Genomic DNA, 20,552 nt, shown 5'->3' with positions numbered 1-20,552 from the left:
AAGCAAGTTACTAATAGGGAAGAGACTACACAAGGCCATGCATGCCAGAAGGTGGGGAGCACATGGACCATCTTGGAGGTGGCATAGCCTGTCCTGCGGGACCATCCCTGAGTTCTCTAGGCTGCTCCATATATTTTTTAATTCCTGCTTTTGTTTTTGTTTTTGGCTTGAGCTAACCAGAATCAATGACTCTTGTTTGCATCCAGACTGCCATACTTGTTTGTTGCTTATGATTCTGTCATCTTGTGATTCTGGTTTCTATTGATTTAGCACCTTTCTCTGTGAGGTATGAGCTACTTGGTAAAGCACTTGGCATTACCCATTATTCCTTTTATCCCCTCAAAGTCACCAGTTCTGTGTCTGAATATTTCATTACCTCAGAACCAGCTAGTAAGCATCCATCTGAACACTTGTTTGAATATCAGTTTTCACAAAGATCATAGAAGAGAAATTAAGAACAGAGAGTTAGCACTGTCAAAATAGGAAAACTGAATCCTGTTAATGGGACAGCCCATAAATCCTCGCATTCATCCCAGAATGTGTTTTTGTGGTTTTTTCCTCATTTGGGTCATGACCAGAGGGTTGGTTTCCTCCCAAGAGCTTCAGCAGAATTTAAGCATCAGAAATCCATTTGCAAGCTAGTTTAAGCAAGAAAATGAAGTCTGTTGGCTCTGGTAACTAGGACATACTGTGGAGGCTCCCAGGATCAAAAGAAGAATGACAGAGCTCCTAGGTCAGCAACCAGTGACTCAAGACAGGTTTAGCTCTTGTGGGCATCTTCATTGTCTTCATGTCTCACTTTCTTGGCCTCAAGATTTGCTGTTGTAATCAGGTTTTCTCAGCTTGGTAATATGTAATGTTTAGTAAACCCTAGCTCAGGCTTTGAGCCAGAAGAGGGAAAAACATTGGCTCAGGTGTTTATTCCCATGTCCTGGAAGACAGGGCACTATGCTAGGCAAGGGCCAGGTCACATGGCCAAATTCCAGTTATTAGAAGAAGGACCATGGGAAACCAACAGCCACTACTGCACAGAACAGGCGCTGCTGTGAACCATTGTCGGTGCCATAGGGATAGACAGAGAACCAGGCAAGTGATCCCTAAATTATTGGAGATTCCCAAAAGGACAAGACAATGTCTGTGGTAAAGGCCTGACTGGCAAATGTGGATTAGAGTGATCCTTTTTTAGCCAATTTTTTTCATGGAGTCTTGGAATTAATTTTATTGCACCCAAAGTCCAGCCTACTGGCGAAATAGAATCACATTGAATTTTTCCATTCTAGATTTTACTTGTTCCCTGACTACTTGATAGTTAAAACAGAGACAAGAAGGCCAGGGATGACAAGGAAAATGACTGTCCATTTCATGGACTCATGACCAAGGTTAAATTACAATAACAAAGGAGGCCAGAGCTTTTTATTTGCTGCTGCTTTCTGTGATTTGTGGGCAGATTGTTGTTTGTTTTTTGCTTTTAACCTTTCAAGTAAGGAATGATTTGTCATGTTCATGAAACCCACATGTATTCAGGGACCACTTATTCTTAGAGTTAAGGGTAAATCTTGTTTTTAGAACCAAATCAATATAGATTGAAGTCAAGATTGGTCAAACACTTCTGGAAGATGTAATATTGTGCTCTCTTTAAATATGTTTATTGACACCGAGAATGGGCACTGCCACTTAGAAATACACTCTTCATATATCTCTCACTCTTTAATGGGTGCCAATTAAGAGGTGACGTAGAGCTCAATCTCCGCCCTGCTGAGAGTGTACGTGTGAGATTGAATTGCGAATGTACATTGACATGGTTGCGACTTTGCATCAAGACTGGCAAGAAACATTAGCAAATAAAAGATTTGCTGTAGGGAAAAATATTCAAAGGTCAAAGTTTGCTGAAGAAAGTTCTCTGCTTATGCGTGGTACTGGGATGCTACAAATCAAAAAGGCTGCCTCCTCTCAAGTTGTTGATTCTTCATGTCGCAGATTTCTCCCTGACACCATTTCACGTGTGTCCCTGTTCAGGAGAGAAAAAACATGGGGGGTGTTTGAAAGTTCGGGGACCATTGCTGATGTTTTCCCTGCTTGTGTCTTGCAGCCTACTTCTGCTTCCTCCTGGCCGCTCTGGGTGTGACAGCTGGTGCCCACCGCTTGTGGAGCCACAGGTCCTACAAGGCCAAGCTGCCTCTGAGGATATTTCTGGCTGTCGCCAACTCCATGGCTTTCCAGGTGAGGATGGAGGGTCCTCTCTGTGTTGGGGGATCCAGTGCAGATGGCAGTGTGAGAGGAGGGGAAAGATGGGCTGACACCCCTCCATCCCCGTCCTAGACTCAGTGTTCAGGCCCCAAGCATGCCCAGTCTGTCCCAAGTTTTTATCTCTTTGTGGCTTTTAGATACCGTAAAATGTCCCCTGGGGGGTTTTGTGCCCTAAGGCATGCTGAACTACTGAGGGGAAGGGAGACTCCTCTATCCAGAGCCCATGCTGTGAACATACCCTGAAAGCCTCAACATTTGCCCAGCCCTAACCAGGGTCCAAGTTCTGTGATAAGCACACTGGTATGCATATAGTATTTGATTCACACAGTAGCCCTGTGAACTAGATGCTACACGTCTCCATTTTACAGATGAGGAGAATGAGGTTCAGTGAGGTAAAAGAACCTGCCCAAATCACATACCTAAAAAATAGTACATTCAGGGCTAGGCGAATGCAGGCCAGCCTGACTCCAAGTTATTGCTCTTCCAAAACCTAGTCCTGAGGTAGCCCTGCGAGGTCCTGGTGGAAAGATTATTCCATCTGAAGTTTGAAGACTTAGGGATTTTACTCTGATGGGTGCTAGCTGTGAATCACTTCCTCAACTTCAGTTTCTTTATCCGTAAAAATAAGAACAAAACTTCATTCTCAGGGTTGTTATAAACTCAATGAAAACTGCAAGGGCTATAAAAATGTAAGAGACGGTCATCACTGTACTAGGATTGGGCCGTGTTCTTTAGGACTATTCCAGTCCTAGGCCATTCCCCACCTCCTTGGGTACTTTCCTTGGGTACTTTTGGTTTGGTCATGGATCTCTGTTTTCCCAATTCCTAATCTGAGCGACAACAACTTGTTTTCAAAATTTCTGCCCACATATGAGTGTAGATGATTCTGGGCCCCGTGCATTTTCACTCATTGGGAAGGAATCGTGATTGCCAAAAGTGCTCTAGAGTCCAGGGAAACAGGTGACCCAGGAGCTTCCCTGTGGCCCTCAGACACACAGCTCACGTGGCCACCTCTGCCGTAGGCCTCCCACTCCTACGAGACAACCTGATGCGGAATATTTCTCTAAGTGCTCTTGTAGCTCAGAATTCATTTCCTTATTTTAGGCTTCTCTCATACAGTTTGACTTTTCCTAAGGTAAATAGGATATAACACAATAGGTCAATTAGGGAACACAATTGGTGATGTGTATATATACTGCTTGTAATTCAAGCACAGTCAGGAATTAGTACTGAGGTTCTAGGAAATAAGCTATTAAGCATAAGGGAGCAGTTGGCAGCTTCCTGGTTCCATGTCCATATGTTCACCACTGGCAGTGTGAACTATGCTGCACTTTATTTTGACTTCAACCATCTTATTTCAGTGTTGTGCTTTCAAAATAATAATTGACTTAGGCCTTAGATGACGTTCAGGACCTAACTTGATAATTTTCATTTCTTGTGTTCAAGCAATCCTTTCTTAATAGCCTCCAATGACACACTTATGTAGTTATAAAACATTTCATTATTGGACTTTTTTCCAAGATAAGTAACTTGTAGCTGAAGCTTAAAACTCTGATTTTTTTTTTTCTCATGAAACTATTTGGCCGGGCGCGGTGGCTCAAGCCTGTAATCCCAGCACTTTGGGAGGCTGAGGCGGGTGGATCACGAGGTCAGGAGATCGAGACCATCCTGGCTAACATTGTGAAACCCCGTCTCTACTAAAAATACAAAAAACTAGCTGGGCATGGTGGCGGGCGCCTGTAGTCCCAGCTACTCGGAGGCTGAGGCGGGAGAATGGCGTAAACCCAGGAGGCGGAGCTTGCAGTGAGCCGAGATCGCGCCACTGCACTCCAGTCTGGGCGACACAGCGAGACTCTGTCTCAAAAAAAAAAAAAAAAAAAAAGGAAACTATTTGTTTATAACTCAAAATTTGAAAGCCCAAGTTTTCTTAACAAAACACCACATAACAGAATATTGTGATTTAAAATTTATTTTAAGGAGAAAGTACACTGTAGATGGAAGTAGGTCCTAGAATAAATTCTTGGCTCTGCCATTTGCTAGATGTGAGCCTTTCTGCAATATCAGTTCCTTTATCTGCAGGGGGGTGATAATAATATTTGCCTCACAGAGTTGCTGGGAAGATAAAATAATGAATAAAAAGCACCAAGCTTATGGTAGCACCTGGTGAATATTGTTCTCACCTTCTCTTTTATGAGAATTGATATATTGTTTAATTGGTTTCTGTATGCTAATGTCTGTCATATAGAAAACAATACAAGATTGTTAGGCAAATAAAAAAAATGAACAGCTTTAAAATGTAGTGTTAGAAACCATCAAATTTGAACTATGCATACTTTTTCAAGGCCCACATTGTTTTTTTGTTTTTTTTTTTTGAGACAGAGTCTTGCTCTGTAGCCCGGGCTGGAGTGCAGTGGCCGGATCTCAGCTCACTGCAAGCTCCGCCTCCCGGGTTTACGCCATTCTCCTGCCTCAGCCTTCCGAGTAGCGGGGACTACAGGCGCCCGCCACCTCGCCCGGCTAGTTTTTTGTATTTTTAGTAGAGACGGGGTTTCACCGTGTTAGCCAGGATGGTCTTGATCTCCTGACCTTGTGATCCGCCCGTCTCGGCCTCCCAAAGTGCTGGGATTACAGGCTTGAGCCACCACGCCCGGCCACAAGGCCCACATTTGTAGTGGATTTTAAAAATTCATTCAACAAATACTTATTGAGCACCTACTATGTGGCAGGCACTGAGAAGGCACAGTGAGAATAACAATGAGCAAAGAGTCACAAGCTTCGCCTTCATGGAGCTCTTCTGTCTAGCAGGATATTAGAATCCCCACAGTTCCCAGTGGAAATTTCAGTGTTTCATGGGCCTGGGGTTTTATAACAATGTCACGTAGACCTAGGTGGAAGGTACCTCTGTAAGATCAGCATAGGGCCAGTTTCCATAACATGCAGAACTGTGTCAGTGGGAGAGCACCAGAACAGAACTAGAACTAGTCAGTGTCTAGAACAGGTTCTTTTTTTTTTTTTTTTTTTTTTTTTTTTGAGACGGAGTCTCGCTCTGTTGCCCAGGCTGGAGTGGCCGGATCTCAGGTCACTGCAAGCTCCACCTCCCGGGTTTACGCCATTCTCCTGCCTCAGCCTCCCAAGTAGCTGGGACTACAGGCGCCCGCCACCCCGCCTGGCTAGTTTTTTGTATTTTTTAGTAGAGACGGGTTTCACTGGGTTAGCCAGGATGGTCTCGATCTCCTGACCTTGTGATCCGCCCGTCTCGGCCTCCCAAAGTGCTGGGATTATAGGCTTGAGCCACCGCGCCTGGCCTAGAACAGGTTCTTTAAACCACTTAACCCTGTGAGGAGAACAGCCTGGGGAAGCGAAAAAATGCTATGATCTGCCAGTGTAGGGTGGTGACTTATAACCCTGACTTAATGCAGTCGTTGATTTAGTTGCCCTTTGATAATCCATGGGTTTTTAAAGATAGTTTCAAAGATTCTCTCTCTTCTCTCCTTCACCAGAATGGTCATGCCGTTGGCCAAAATGGACAAGTCATGCCATAGCTGTCTGTTTGGGAGCAGCAGGGCTTTTGCTAGATGCTACAAACAAGACCTTGAGCATTAAGAACAGTGTTCTTAAAGTTGAGACTTAAACATTTTAAACTCCTTTTCTTTTTCTTCTATAGAAGATGTATGTGTGGGGCTGAGAGGCAACAGTAGGAAAGGTGGAGATACTTTTAGTCTAAAAAGATGATGATAGGCTGGGCATGGTGGCTCATGCCTGTAATCCCAGCACTTTGGGAGGCCAAGGCAAGTGGATCACCTGAGATCAGGAGTTCGAGAGCAGCCTGGCCAACATGGCAAAACCTCGTCTCTACTAAAAATACAAAAGTTAGCTGGGCATGATGGTGCTTGCCTGTAGTCCCAGCTACTTGGGAGGCTGAGACAGGAGAATCACTTGAACTCAGGAGGCAGAGGTTGCAGTGAGATGAGATCATGCCACTGCACTCTAGCCTGGGCGACAGACTGAGGCTCCATCTCAAAAAAAAAAAAAAAAAAAAAAAAAAAAAAAGATTGTGATGGGATAGGAATGCCTGACAAGGAGCTGTAAAATCCTCTGTCCCCTCTGAACCCTTGTATTCAGCAAAGATCCCCTGAGTTCCTCTCCGGTCTATCCTCCTTCCTTGCCAGTAGGATGAAGTCAATCTAAAGTCAAAGATGGACTCAGGTGAGAGATTCCTGTTCTCCAAGAGTTAAGTTTTCACAAGCAAGAGCCAGGATTCAGATTTGTGCTGTCACACTCATGCATCTGCTCCTACTGGCTGCATCTGGGTCTCTCACGGAGCCAGTCCAATCAAAAGCACCTACTAGAGGCTTCAGCCCACTCCCTCATGGCTCACATTTCCTCATCAAGTCATGGTAATGAGGCATTGGATTGAAAGCTGGAAGAGAACTAAAGGGATTTAGCTTAAATTCTGTATTTTACAGAGGAGTAAACAGAGAATACCAGTGAATTCTCAAAGTTCACACAGCTAATTAGTGGATAGACTGAAAGCCCACTCTTCTGATTCAGGCCACCCATTAGATATTCTTATATGCTGTCCTACAGCATGATTTCTAAACAACGTAGAATTGAGTCTTTTTTTTTTTTTAATCCTCTCTGACTTTCTTTAAATTGGTGTATTTAGACCATTCACACTTAAAGTAATTATTGATATAGTTGGACTAATATCTACCAAGTTACCAATTATTGATATAGTTGGATCAATATCCACCAAGTTTCTGTTTTCCATTTGCTGCTCTTTTTCTTACGCTTTATTTGTGTATTCTACTGTTTTTCTATTTTTATTGTGGTTTCAGTGCACCATTTTGTATGTCTATTTTCTCTCCTCTCTTAACATATCAATTATACTTCTTTTTAAAAAAAATTTTATGGATTGCCCTAGAATTTGCAATATACATTTACAGCTAATCTAAACCCACTTTCAAATAACACTATACCACTTCATAATAGTACCTGCAGTAGCGCAAGGACCTTATAACAGTCTATTCCCAGTTTTTCCCTCCTGTCTTTTACGACGTTGTTGTCATTCATTTTACGTATCCATAAGCTATAATCACTAAACAAATTGTCACTATTCTTATTTTGAACAAATTGTTGTGTGTTAGATTAAGAATAAGAAAAATAAAAGTTTCTATTTTACCTTCACTTACGTGGATCCGGGTTTCTGATATAATTTTTCTTCTCTCTGAAGAACTCCTTTTACCATTTTCTGCAAGGCAAGTATACTGGTGACAAATTCCCTCAGTTTTGGTTTGTCTGAGAATGTCTGTTTTTTTTTTTTTTTTTTTTTTTTTTTTTTTTTTAGAGACAGGATCTCACTCTGTCACCCAGGCTGGAGTGCAGTGGAGCAATCATGGCTCACTGCAGCCTTGAACTCCTGGGCTTAACCACCCCTCCCAACTCAGCCTCCCTAGTAGCTAGGACTACAGGCACATAGCACCACACCCAGCTTGAGAAAGTATTTCTACTTCCTTTTCAAAGAGTAATTTTGTTGAGTACAGAATTCTAGGTGGGTGGATTTTTCTCTTTTAATACTTAAATATTTTATTTCACTTTCTTCTTGCTTGCATGGTTTCTGAAGAGAAACCTAGTATAATTCTTCTCCTCTCTCCTCTATAGGTAAGGAGGGATTTTTTCCGCTCTGGCTTCTTTCAAGATTTTCTCTTTGTCTTTGATTTTCTGCAGTTTGAATATGATAATACCTAAGTATTAGCCAGGCATGGCATAAACCCTAAGTGTAGGGTTTTTTGGTATGTATCCTGTTTGGGGTTTTCTGAGTTTCCTGGATCTATGGTTTGGTGCTTGTCACTAGTTCGGAAAATTCTCAGCCATTATTACTTAAGTATTTTCTTTTTCTTTTTTATCTTTTTTGAGATGGAGTCCCACTCAGTTGCACATGCTGGAGTGCAGTGGTGCGATCTTGACTCACTGCAACCTCTGCCTCCCAGGTTCAAGCGATTCTCTTGCCTCAGCCTCCCAAGTAGCTGGGATTACAGGTGTGCGCCACCACATCCAGCTTATTTTTGCATTTTTAGTAAAGACAAGGTTTCACCATGTTGACCAGGCTGGTCTCAAACTCCTAGCCTCAAGTGATCCACCTGCCTAGGCCTTCCAAAGTGCTGAGATTGGGCCAGGTGTGGTGTCTCACGCCTGTAATCCCAGCACTTTGGGAGGCTGAGGCCGATGGCTTACGAGGTCAAGAGATCGAGACCATCCTGGTCAACATGGTGAAGCCCCGTGTCTACTAAAAATACAAAAATTAGCCAGGCGTGGTGGCACACACCTGTAGTCCCAGCTACCTGGGAGGCTGAGGCAGGAGAATTGCTTGAACCTGGGAGACGGAGGTTGCAGTAAGCTGAGATCGTACCACTGCACTCCAGCCTGGTGACAGAGCAAGACTCCATCTCAAAAAAAAAAAGTCATTGATAATGCCCCTACAAAGTAGGTACTATTATTTTCCTCATTTGTTAGGCTAGAAAACAGAAAAGTGGTTATGTAACCTGTCCAAGGACATTCAGATTTATGTGACAGTTTTATGTGACAGAAGAGGGGTTGAAATGTAAGCATCGGGACTCCATAAGTCACCCTGTTACTGCTGTGCTGTAATGCAGCAGTCCTCAGCCTTTATGGCACTAGGGACCAGTTTCATGAAAGACAATTTTTCCATAGATGGTGGGGTGGGGGGATGGTTTCAAGATGATTCAAATACATAACATTATCATTAGATTCTCATACCAGTCCATGGCCCGGGGGTTGTGAACCCTGCTCTAATGCCTCTCCCAGTGTCCAAATACACATTTATCCTTTCATTCAGCAAATACATGTGTGAAGCATTGTTCCAGGCACAGGAGAACAAGACAGACAAGGTCCCTGTCCTCATAACGTGTATACTACAGTAGGAGAGAGCGCAAATGAACATGTGAGCAAATGAACAAACAAATGTATTCAGAGAGAGAAGGATATAAAGAATTAAACAGAGTAATGTCACATGGAGGGCACCTTTAGAAAGTGTGGTCAGAGAAGACCTTGCTGAGGAGGTGGCATTAGTGCTGAGACCTGAAGGAGAGGAGGTTAGAGGGAAGAGCATCCAGAGGGAGGAGTCAAAGCAAATGCAGGAACTAGGATGCTGTGTTCAAGGAGCAGAAAGATGGCCAGCATGGCTGGTCCATGTGAGTGCAAGGCTAGAGTGGGGGACGGGGGCCACATCAGTGCAGGGCTCTGTCAGGCAGAGTTCAGATATTGTTCTACATATCACAGGAAGGCACTGCCAGGTCTTAGGCAGGGAGTGACACGGCCTCATGCATTTCCATGGCTTGAGTAAGCCTCAGACCACAGTCAGGAGACACCAAAGAGTTTGTGCCAGGTTCGGGATCATAGGCCATCCCCCAAGGCTGGGTCTCTGTGGGGTGTGCCTGTCAAGGAGGGAGACTTGTATGCAAGGCAGCACCCTCAAGTACAGCTCGTGCTGTTAGCAGCAGCATGCAGTGGCAGTTGTGTAGAAGAGAACAAAGCACCAGAACTTTAGTGCAGCTCAGGAATCCTTAACCTTATGTGGCTCTCTGTGGCTTCTAAGTCTCCCTTCAGAAATCCTGTTTCAGTGTTGCCACCTTTCCTAGCCATGAGCCCAAGCTTCAGAAGTGGTCCTGACCCGGATGTCCTGACAGGTTTTCCTGCTGTGATTTTGGAAGGTGATTTGCACATCATGCCTCACATTGTCTTCTTCCACAGCATTTCACCGTCCTAGGCACATTTGGGACATTTGGAAGTCATGTGCAAAGAGCAAATAGCTTGGTGGTCTCTAAGCAATGATGCCGTACGGTGATTTATCAGTTCATTAAAGCATTGTCATTCCATGCATGCTGCATTGTAACCCCTTCCATCACGCGGAATACTCCGACAGACAGAGTGGTGCAGGTGGGAGGTGGCCTAGCGAGTGAGCGAGAGAGCAAGAAAGAGAGAGAGAAAGGAAACCAGGAAACTCTCCAGAGGCTGCTGAGTGGGGTACGACATTTTCTTTCTGCACTTACCTGGTGGGATTAATTATACTTTCTACCAACAAAAATGAACTGATTTTTAAGGTGGAAAATAAAAAATGAAACTATTTTTAAGGTGGAAAATAAAATTTCCCCACCCCCTAAGATGCCTTACTTGCTTATTTGTTGGGGATCTAGGTCAGTGAAAGTAGGTGAGATGAGAGAAATCACCTAAGAAAATGAACCTCAAGAGGATGAAAATGTGACAGTCTGAGCAAGAGAGTGATTAGACAGATGGACAGACCAACCAGCGGGGCTGGTCTGTTTCTCACAGCACCATCTCCAGATCCGCTGGGAACTCTTTAATGCGGATCGTACCTGCTTTGTACAGTGGGTGTATTTCTAACCACTTTAAGTCGATTAGATTTTTGTAAACCAAAAAAACCACAATACTTTAAAGAGTTTTTATTTAAAGAAATATTTGGTAGAGATAATTTTTGTAAACAAATACTATCAGATTTTATGTTAATTTAGCCTGGCATCTGTATTGGAAGAAAGATACTGTTGTTGAAGGTGAATTCCCCATGCTGTCCTGTCAGTTGGGAATCTATTTGGAAACACATTTTCAAGCTTTGTGTTTCATTCTGTCTGCTCTTCCTGAAGATCTTTAGAAGTGCTGCACGCAGTGAACCTCCTTAATCATGTATTTTCTCCCAACCTTTCTTTGTCTTGGAACCACAGAAGGTTAGAGCTGGGATCACAGGCGGTTAGAATTGGGGAACCTTAGAAGCCACGAGTCTAATTCTTTTCCAACAGCTGGGTAAACTAAGGACCAAATGTCTGAGCTTATTTTGTTTATTTTTCCCAAACCATCTCCAAAAATGTTTATGGACATTGAAGAACACTGTATTGCAATGCAATTCTTTGACAGGTCATTTCTCCCTGTACCTTTCACTAGCCATTTGGACTGAGACAGCACATTGTCATCGCGTATTCTTTATTCCATTGCTAGCCTGCCAGACACTCTTACGTTGCTGCTTTCTAGATTTCCCAACCCACTGATTATTTTGCATTTTGGATGATTTCTCCCCCAGCTGCCTTCATTTGCATTTTTCCGAAATCAAAACTCATTGTGATAATTTCTATTCATACTTCTAACCTCTTTAGATCCATCTGTGTTATTCCTGTGTCCTCAATGATGTCTGCAGCACCTCCTAATTTAGTACCAATCAGAAATGTTATTAACAAAATGTGTAAGCTTTGTTCCCAGACATTAATGAAGATATGAAATGAAACAGATCTAACAGACACAGTGAGGCCTTCTGTTAGTGGCTTCTTCCCCACCCCATTATTAGATATTGAACTGTTTTTCATCACTGGTCCTTGTTTATCAAAGTTCAGGCTTTTCAATCATCGTGTTCCAATTCCTATTAATGCCAGCCAGCGCTCTTGTCACAGGATTATCTCAGGAATGCTGCCTCAATGCCTTATCAAGCTCCAAAGATACATGTCTACAGGAGTCATTGAATCAGCAATTTTAATTAATGATAATATTTATTGAGTTTCAGATGCCAAATGGAAATTTCTAGCTTTGCTTTTAAAAACTCTTTTAGAAGGCAGAAACATTTGATTATTTTTACCTTCTTCCATTTGAATCTTTCAGAGCTTTTCATGTAAATCTGCTGTTTAATTACCATTACATTTAAAAGTGCATAAGCCACTATGTGCTTGTGAGGAACACAAGTAATATCTAAGAAGTGGCCCTTGGATGAGGAGCTTATAATCTGAAAGAGCTGGCTAGACTTGTGTGCAATAAAGACTCTTATAAAAAGACAACATGGAGTTAAATTGCTCAAAACTGTCACACTGACCCTTAGGGCTGCAGAAATTTGAATATGGGCTAGGATCATTGGACAAAGCCTACTGCAGAAGGGGAGATTTGAGCTGCACGTGAAAAGGATTTGTCTAGGCAGAGAAGAAGAGGAGGGTAGGGACACATCTGAGCAAAGGTAGGGAGAGAGGAATGATTAGAATATACTGTAGGAGGTCACAGCATGGTTAGAACATCACCCAGATTGAAGAAGTAAGCTGACAGGGTATAGTGTGTTACAAATCTGGCTACCTGTGTGACATGTCTCATTGGATGTCTCTTAGGCTTCTCAAACTCAGCGTGCCCCAAATCAAAGTTGTGACTCTACCTTCTCCCCGAAACTGTTCTTCTGTTCTCCTAGCTTTCCCACCAGAAGTCTGGGTGTCATCCATGATTTCTCCATTTCCCTAATTATCCCTCACCAATTTTTAAGCCAATCCCTTCAGTTCTACCACTAAATTACATCTTTAGTCTGCACACTTCTCATTTTTACCACCTTTTAGTTCCAGATCAACTTTTTCCTAGGCTACTGCAAAAGACTCCTGAACTGGTCTTCCTGATTCAATGCTTGCCCGTCTCTATATTGTAGCCAGAGAGAGCTTATTGGAAATTAAACGACTCTCCAGCTAAATAAATAAATAAACATTTCAGTGGCTTAGCATTGTATTTGGAATGAAATCCAACCTCATTATTATGTTCTATGGGGCCCTGCGTGATCAGGGCCTTGCACACCAGTTCTCCGTGTCCACCCCAAGTTGGTGTACTTCAGTGTAATTCTGACTATAACCACCCAGGGTGAACATCAGATCCCACAAGTTAAAGGCTGAGTGCTCCACATGGCTGCCCCTGCTTCAGATGCCTGCTGCAAGGGTTGTAGAACAGTAGTGGGGTCCCCAGGCTACCTGTACTTCTGAATGACCAGTGGTAAGTTTGGGGTTTCCACAATCTCCTTAGGTTTGATAATTCACTGAAACAACACACAGAACTCAAGAAAGTGCTATACTTACAATTACAGTTAACCCTTGAACAGAATGGGTTTGAACTGTGCAGCTTCACTTAAATGCATGGATTTTCTTCTGCCTCTGCCACCTCTGAGACAGCAGGACCAGCCCCTCTTCCTGTCAGCCTACTCAATGCGAAGATGATGAGGATGAAGACCTTTATGATGACCCACTTCCACTTAATGAATAGGAAATATATTTTCTCTTCTTATGATTTTCTTTTTTTTTTCCCTGGATCTGCAAAGAGTTATTGATTCAAAGTCGCCACATGGTGGGGGTACAAACATTCATCAGTCACTGTGCATGCAATTGGTGACATTTTCATGTGGAGGCAATTACCACCACAGATATCTTCTTTCATTAAAAAATAAAATAAAATTTTCAAAGCCTCTTACAGGCCAAAGGGCTAAGAAAAAGATCCTCACTCAAATACTCAAGAGTTTTCCTGAGGAAAATTCAGGAGTTGGAAACAGCTTTGAACATTTTCTCACCGGCCACAGCAAATAACGCTAAAGTCATAGAGCTTTAGCACCGACAGCATCAACATCTGCACAGGAAGTGGCCCCTCTGCCCAGCAGAAGGAAACATGATGCCTGTGGGAGCCGCGGGGAAGCATCTGAGAACTCCAGGGCCTGGAGTCAGCACAGGGCTGCTAAGCACGGTGTGGGCTTGTGTTAAACTGAAAAGGTAGGGAGTGGGGGTTTGGGGTGACCAGTGGTTCCCACCACAGCCAGAGGCAGCAGACTCAGAACTGTGGGACCCAACATGCCTGGGTGGACAGTGGACAGAGGACGGTGGCAGAGGTGCCTGTGGCTAGGCTGCTGCCCATGCTCTGGAGGTTGCCTTGGACCCGAGAGCCCAGGACAGCAGTAGCAGAGTGTGAGATGGGCCATCCCAGCAGCCAGACCCTGCATAGGGTGCCACACACCCTGCCCTCCACATCCCCTTATAACTGGAGGACGCCTCTGTGTCCTGGACGATGGACATCAAAGCTGTGTCTGGCCAGTGTGTGCAATATCCAGAGGAAAAGGACTCTTCCCAAATGGAATCCTCCTCAGGGATGTGGCAGGGCTGTGTCTATACAGCCTCTGCCCTCAGCCCCCTCAGCCTTCCCACGCACCCAGGAGGACCTCTGTGTCTGTCTGGGGGACCCCTAGCACTCGAAGAGAACCAGAGGCTCTGGCTGGAACACCCCTAAGCATGCTCTGGACAATACCCAGCAGGCTCGGACATGGGCCTGCCTCTCACCCCAGGGGTGTTCCAACACAGGGCCCTGTAGAACATAATAATGGGGTTGGATTTCATTCCAAATATAATGCTAAGCCACTGATTTATTTATTTATTTTGCTGGAGAGTAGTTTAATTTCCAGTAAGCTCTCTCTGGCTACAATATAGAGAGGGGCAAGCATTGAATCAGGAAGACCAGTTCAGGAGGCTTTTGCAGTAGCCTAGGAAAAAAGTTGATCTTGAACTAGAAGGTGGTAAAAATGAGAAGTGTGCAGATTCAAGATATAATTTAGTGGTAGAACTAAAGGCATTGGCTTAAGGATTGGTGAGGGATAATTAGGGAAATAGGGACACCCAGTGAGAGATGTCACATCAGCATCTCCCAGGAAGAGGCCGGCCTAGAGGCTAGGCATCCACACCCCACTGCTGGGCAAGGTCAGAGGCACCAGAGCCGAGTATCAGGAGGCACTCATTCTGCAGGCCCTTGAGATGCCAACTCTGGCCAAAAAGCCCAGAGCACAGGTGCCACTGCATCCCTACAATCGGGAGCAGAGCAAACTCAGCCCTGCCCTCTGTGCCCACCCCACAGGGCAGCAGAGGCCATCCCCATCCTACCAGGGTGTCTGATCAGGGTCACACTGAGTCCAAAATCTCTTCTCCCAGGACTTTCAGGGTCTCCTGATACCAGGTCTCCTTCTCGCTGCCCCAGCCCCAGCCCCAGCCCCAGCCTTGAGGCTTGCCTGGGCCCCCCCTGGCATGTGGATCCTACTTATCCCCAGCTGCAGCCTCTCCCCCAGGGAAGCCCTCTTGTGGGCTGAGATCTGAGAGGCTGGGACCAGGACTTGAATAAGATTGGAGTAGGTTCCTGAGGGCTGCTGTTCCTCAGCGGACTGGGGTTTGCCTTCTGGTGTGTTTATGAACACATCTCAGGTTCAGGCTGGGTGGTTTTTGAGAGGAAGTGGGAAAAGACATTTGCCTTTTCCATCACCTTAAAATCACCGGAGACCCAGCCCTTGGGTGTGAAATCCACTGTGGCCGCCCCCAGCAGTGGTGAGCCAAGTGTTGGCCTGGCTGCCCTGAGAGCCCCACGCAGCCGCTGATGGAGAGCCTGACACGGGTTACTGCCTCTCCACTCAGGGGCTGCGATGCCTGCTCTCCACATAGGGAGAACAGATGCCAGCCGGCAGTCTCACATCTTTTTCCTCCCTGGCCAGCTCAGAAGTGCTTTGGCCATGGTGGGGTGTGTTGCGTGGAGCGCTGGCTTCTCAGGGTGGTGGGTGAAAGGTCCCAGGAACTAAGAAAAGGCCATTGTGTAGGTAGCATGGTGCTAGGACAAGCCTGGTACGAGATGAGGTCTGAGACACATGATGCTATAATAAAGAATATACCTGGTCTTCGTTCCTGGATGGCAGGTCCACCAGCACCTGCAGCAGGTGCAGACCAACAGCTGCATGGGCAGCTCTCAGCAGGAAGTAGGTGGTCCTGAGGGCATTGCCCTTGTCCTCATGAGTGCTCTGGATGCTCATGTCCTCAGGACCCGTGGCAGTGGTTGCAATAGAGCTGGGGCAGGTCCATCATGGCCTTGGTCAGCACGGACAGGAAGCCCAGAGTCTCCACAAACAGGGCCCAGTCGATGGACGTGACCTGATCTAGCCTGCCATGTCGGCAAAGGCCAAGACACACTCCACATAGTCCGGGAAACAGCTCCGGTGCCAGGAGTGGTGAAGATCCAAGGATTTTATGCTCAGCTCCTTTGCCATGTGGATCTCAGGGCAGAGTTTCACCATCAGCAACATGGACAACATGATTATGCTATGCTACAAGAAAGGTGACTCAAAATGCCTTCCAAACCAGAAGAATGTCAGTAAAATATTAGCCACCAGTAGCACCAGACACACCTAGATAGAGAAGCCAGCGGCATTCTGAGTCCTCTGGATGTGCCTGCACTGCGGGATCTACAGGACCACCCCTCCGAAGACCATGGCCCCAGCTTCCCCCCAGGAAACCAGCTGGTGCAGTGGCACCAGAAGCCAATCTAGGTCTCTGCTTCTATCTGGAACACTTGTGTTGTCCTGTTGGCTAGCCAACGCCCACCTCTCTAATCACATGGCTGGTCTTTCTGGTGATCTGCTCCCATCCTGAGGCTATCTAGGGGCCCATGAAAGTCACCGATAGCATAAGAGTGGAGGAATTTCTTATCACTCCGGAAATTCCAGGAGTTTTTAAAGCTGTGTATCAAGAACCAGACACAAGGACCAGATATATTCTTTATTATAGCATAATGTGTCTTAGACCTCATCTTGTACCAGGCTTGTCCTAGCACCATGCTACCTACACAATGGCCTTTTCTTAGTTCCTCAATTGTTACAAGTCCTTCCCTCTACCTGAGACAATTCCCCTCTTCCTCCCACATTTCTGCCACTAACTCCTCTCAACCTGAAGATGACCCAGTTAAGAATGGCCTTGCTGGCCAGACACAGTGACTCACAGCTGTAATCCTAGCATTTTGGGAGGCCGAGGCAGGTGGATCACCTGAGGTCAGGAGTTCGAGACCAGCCTGACCAACATGATGAAACCCCGTCTCTACTAAAAATACAAAAATTAGCCACGCCTGGTGGCAGGTGCCTGTAATCCCAGCTAATCAGGAGGCTGAGGCAGGAGAATCACTTGAACCTGGGAGGCAGAGGTTGCAGTGAGCCGAGATCACACCACTGTGCTCCAGCCCGGATGACAAGAGTGAGATTCCGTCTCAAAAACAAAAACAAAAAACAAATGGCCTTGCCTATATTAAGGTCCTTTTTTGTTCAGCTCCTTTATTGGCTTCACAGCTCTAATCCCAGTCTAAAATTATTTCACTTATGTTGACTTGATTTACTTTATGTTTAGTATTTGTCTCCTCCATAAACTATAAACTCTTTGAGGATACAGCCTCAATTGTCCTGTTTGTTCTTTATCTTCTAGTGCATACCGGTCAGTAAATATCAGTCAAATTAAGGGTAAAATGTGGGAAAGATAAGGTTTCTTCCAGCCGAAGAAACCTGTCTGATTTTCAAGAAGAGGAAAAGTTTAGATTTTATAAGAAAAGTAATACACAGAGATTGTCAAATAATAAGCAAAAGAATGATAGATTTTGGGGAGCATGAATGGAAAGAGGATGTTACCAGTATGCCGAATGTATTGTGGAGAGGAAAATTACTGCAAGTGGGAGGCAGTTAGAAGGTTATTACAGAATCCAAGCAAATTGATACAAGCCTGAACAAGGGTGGTAGAGTAGAAATGGAGTGGAAGGGGAAAAGCTGAGATTGTAAAGAAGAGTGCCCATGAAATTTTTGTTTCTAGCTTTCACTTTTATTTTGAAATAATTTTTTCAGGTCTTTTATTTTGAAACTTAGAGAAAAGTTGCAAAAAATCATGAGCTTGTGTGTAGCCTTCATGTAGATTCACCAACTCTTAGAGTATTGCTCATTTGCTTTATTCCCTTGCTCTTTCCTCTGTACATGCATGTGCATTCTTATGTATTTTTTTTTATGAATAATTTGGGAGTAAGTTATAGATATCATGCCCCTGTATTCCCAAATACCTCAGTGTGTATTTCCTAATGACAAAGACACTTTCACATAGACAGAGTACACTTACCAAAGTCAGGGATTTAATGTTGATACCATGCTGTATCCAGGATTCTATAATAGTTCAGGGTCCATTTGAGGATTATGCATTACAATGAATTATAATGTTTCTTTAGATTCCATTCATTTGGAATAGTTCCTTGTTTTTTTAATTTTATGCCATCGATATTTTTGAAATGTACTGGCCAATTAAGTTGTAGAATGTTCCTCCATTTGGGTTTGCTCATGTGATTAGACTCAAACTCTGCGTTTTTGGTGGGAGTACTACATTAGCATTCTTGTGTCCTTCTCAGCATCGAAAAAGAGGCACATGACATCACTTTGTCACATTATTGAAGGTATGAACTTTGATTATTTGGTTAAGGTGGCATCTACTAAGTTTCTCCACTGTAAGATTGCTATTTTTATTTTGTAATTATTGAACTAATTTATGCAAAGATTATGAGCCTATATAAATATTTTATCTTCATCAAACTTTTACCCAATAGTTTTAGCAAATATTGGTGATTCTTGCCTGAATCAGTTATTGCCATGACAGCTGCAAAATGGTGATTTTGTAACTCTATTATTTCTTCTACATTTGTCAGTTGGTATTTTACTGTAAAGAAAAGTGTTTGCTTCTTCCCATGTATTTATAACCCATGGACTCTTTTTTGATTACATGGATTATAATCCATTACTGTCATTATTCATTTTAATGCCCAAATTACCTCAGTTTGTTCAGTGGGAGGCACTACAAATGGACTCCTCTTTCTTTTTAATATGGTGTGTTGCTGTGTTGCCCAGGCTGGTCTTGAACGCCTCAGCCTCCTGAGTAGCTGGGATTACAGATGCACACCACCACACCTGGTTCCTCTGTCATTTCGACATGCTCCATCATTTTTTAAGCACTTCCTTTCCCGCACAACAAAATATACTGAGCTCCCTGTGTACTTTTCCTACCCCAGTCCTGGCACCAGCCATTTCTCCACAGTCCTGATTCCTTTTAGTGGAGAATGGTATTTTAAAAACAAGTTGTGGGAACTAAATATGTCCATTGCTATTGGATCATCATTGTTTTCTAGGCCCTTTCTTCCCCCTCAATTTTTAACTCATGGAGTAAAGGAGATCTAGTTCAGGAGACTAGAATAATGGTCACATCACTGACCAAAAACCCTCCAAAGCCCAAGTTGAAAAGATTTCCAGAAGACCAACTTATTTACCAAGATTACTGTCTATGCCATTTTAAAAGTGTATGTTTTTTTTTTAAGTGAAAAGTCTTATTTGAATACATTCTCGTTGTTAAGAGATTTAAACAAAAGAGTAATAGAAGAAAATATTAAACACTTCTTTCCTTATTTTAAAACTTTAAGTTTTATTGGCACTTTTTAAACTACTAAGGTTGACTTTTCAACACTTACCCAGCTTCTAAGACCTATGTAGACCAATTGCTACATGAAGGCAAGGCAGCAGGTGGCAACTTGTCGTCTCAAAGCCACAATTTGCCAGGTGGTGTGAACTGCTGCCAGGCCACTCTTGGGGACTTTCTGGGCCATTCTTACAGATTAGCCTATTGTCTGGAGAAAAATAAGTCCTGACCTAGTATCAACAATGGGGAAAGCACCCAACGTTGTTTTTCAGTCTGAATTGGCGTCTGAACAGGAGGAGATTAAGGTTAGGCCCCGGAGACAGAGATAAAGCCTATTTCTAATGGGCCTCACAGTTTCTAAGGAGTGGAGCCATCAGTATCTTTTTATGTTTGACCCTCTTGATAGAACAGCTCCTTTCCCAGAAAGGATGCCATTCAGACACACACATACCACATGCACGCACACGCACATGCACATGCACATGTACATGCATATGCATGCACACACATATTTTCTACTCTAAAACCTGCCTGTTCAAGCTGACATGTTGACATGTTGGTCCTGGTTTCTTTTTCACTACTGACTGGAAACGAAGATGTGTTATGAATACAAGTGGAATTCCCTTTGACTTTGTTTTGAGACTGCTTGGGAAGTTTTTTGTTCTGGAACTTTAAACAGCCACAAAATTGAAATAACGGACAGAAAGACCATCTTGGTGTCTGGTTGGGAGCAAGCATCTGTTTCCAGCTAGGCTAGGGGAAAACCAATCAATGATTCTGGTTTCAGATCTGCTGAATGGGACAAGCTAAATGCTGTTTACATTTAGCCTTCATCTTGCTAACCAGTGGAAATTATGTGAACCTTAAAAGACAGTGTCCTCTATTGCCATTTAGATGACTGGATTCAAGAATTTATTTTGAGCATAAAAGGACGCTGGGGAGTAGTTCTGAGGGAGCAGGTTGCTTCATACCTCACTTCAGTGGACTCTTGAGATTGATGACTTTTGCTCAAGTCACAGATAACACTCAGGGGCTGCGCATGTGGAGAAAAATCACCTCATGATCAATTTCAGTTTCTGCAGTCTCAGTGGAGACCCCGCTTAGGGACATTATCAGTGATGGATAGTGAAGTAATGGAGGCACAAAAGACAGAATGGGTTCAAGCGAGGGCACTGCCGCACCACTTGAGGTCTGATTGGTTGATTAGTTGCTAATGAG

At 44.0% G+C, this 20,552-nt stretch overlaps 1 protein-coding gene and 1 pseudogene across 1 annotated transcript in view; one reads left to right on the top strand and one right to left on the bottom strand.

Moving 5' to 3' along the window:
- The window catches only part of SCD5 (stearoyl-CoA desaturase 5), a 177,138-nt gene that overhangs the window by 97,402 nt on the left and 59,184 nt on the right, over positions 1-20,552 (top strand). Inside the window, exon 2 of the mRNA XM_007999058.3 lies at positions 2,090-2,220. Within this exon, the coding sequence (XP_007997249.2) occupies positions 2,090-2,220 (131 nt within the window). The remainder of the gene's footprint in view (positions 1-2,089; positions 2,221-20,552) is intronic.
- LOC103236674 (solute carrier family 66 member 2 pseudogene) lies at positions 14,287-19,521 on the bottom strand (annotated as a pseudogene).

The sequence above is a fragment of the Chlorocebus sabaeus genome, chromosome 7 (genome assembly GCF_047675955.1).
Source record: "Chlorocebus sabaeus isolate Y175 chromosome 7, mChlSab1.0.hap1, whole genome shotgun sequence".
In the NCBI taxonomy this organism is placed as follows: Eukaryota; Metazoa; Chordata; class Mammalia; order Primates; family Cercopithecidae; genus Chlorocebus; species Chlorocebus sabaeus.
This window is presented reverse-complemented; position numbering and strand designations above follow the sequence as displayed.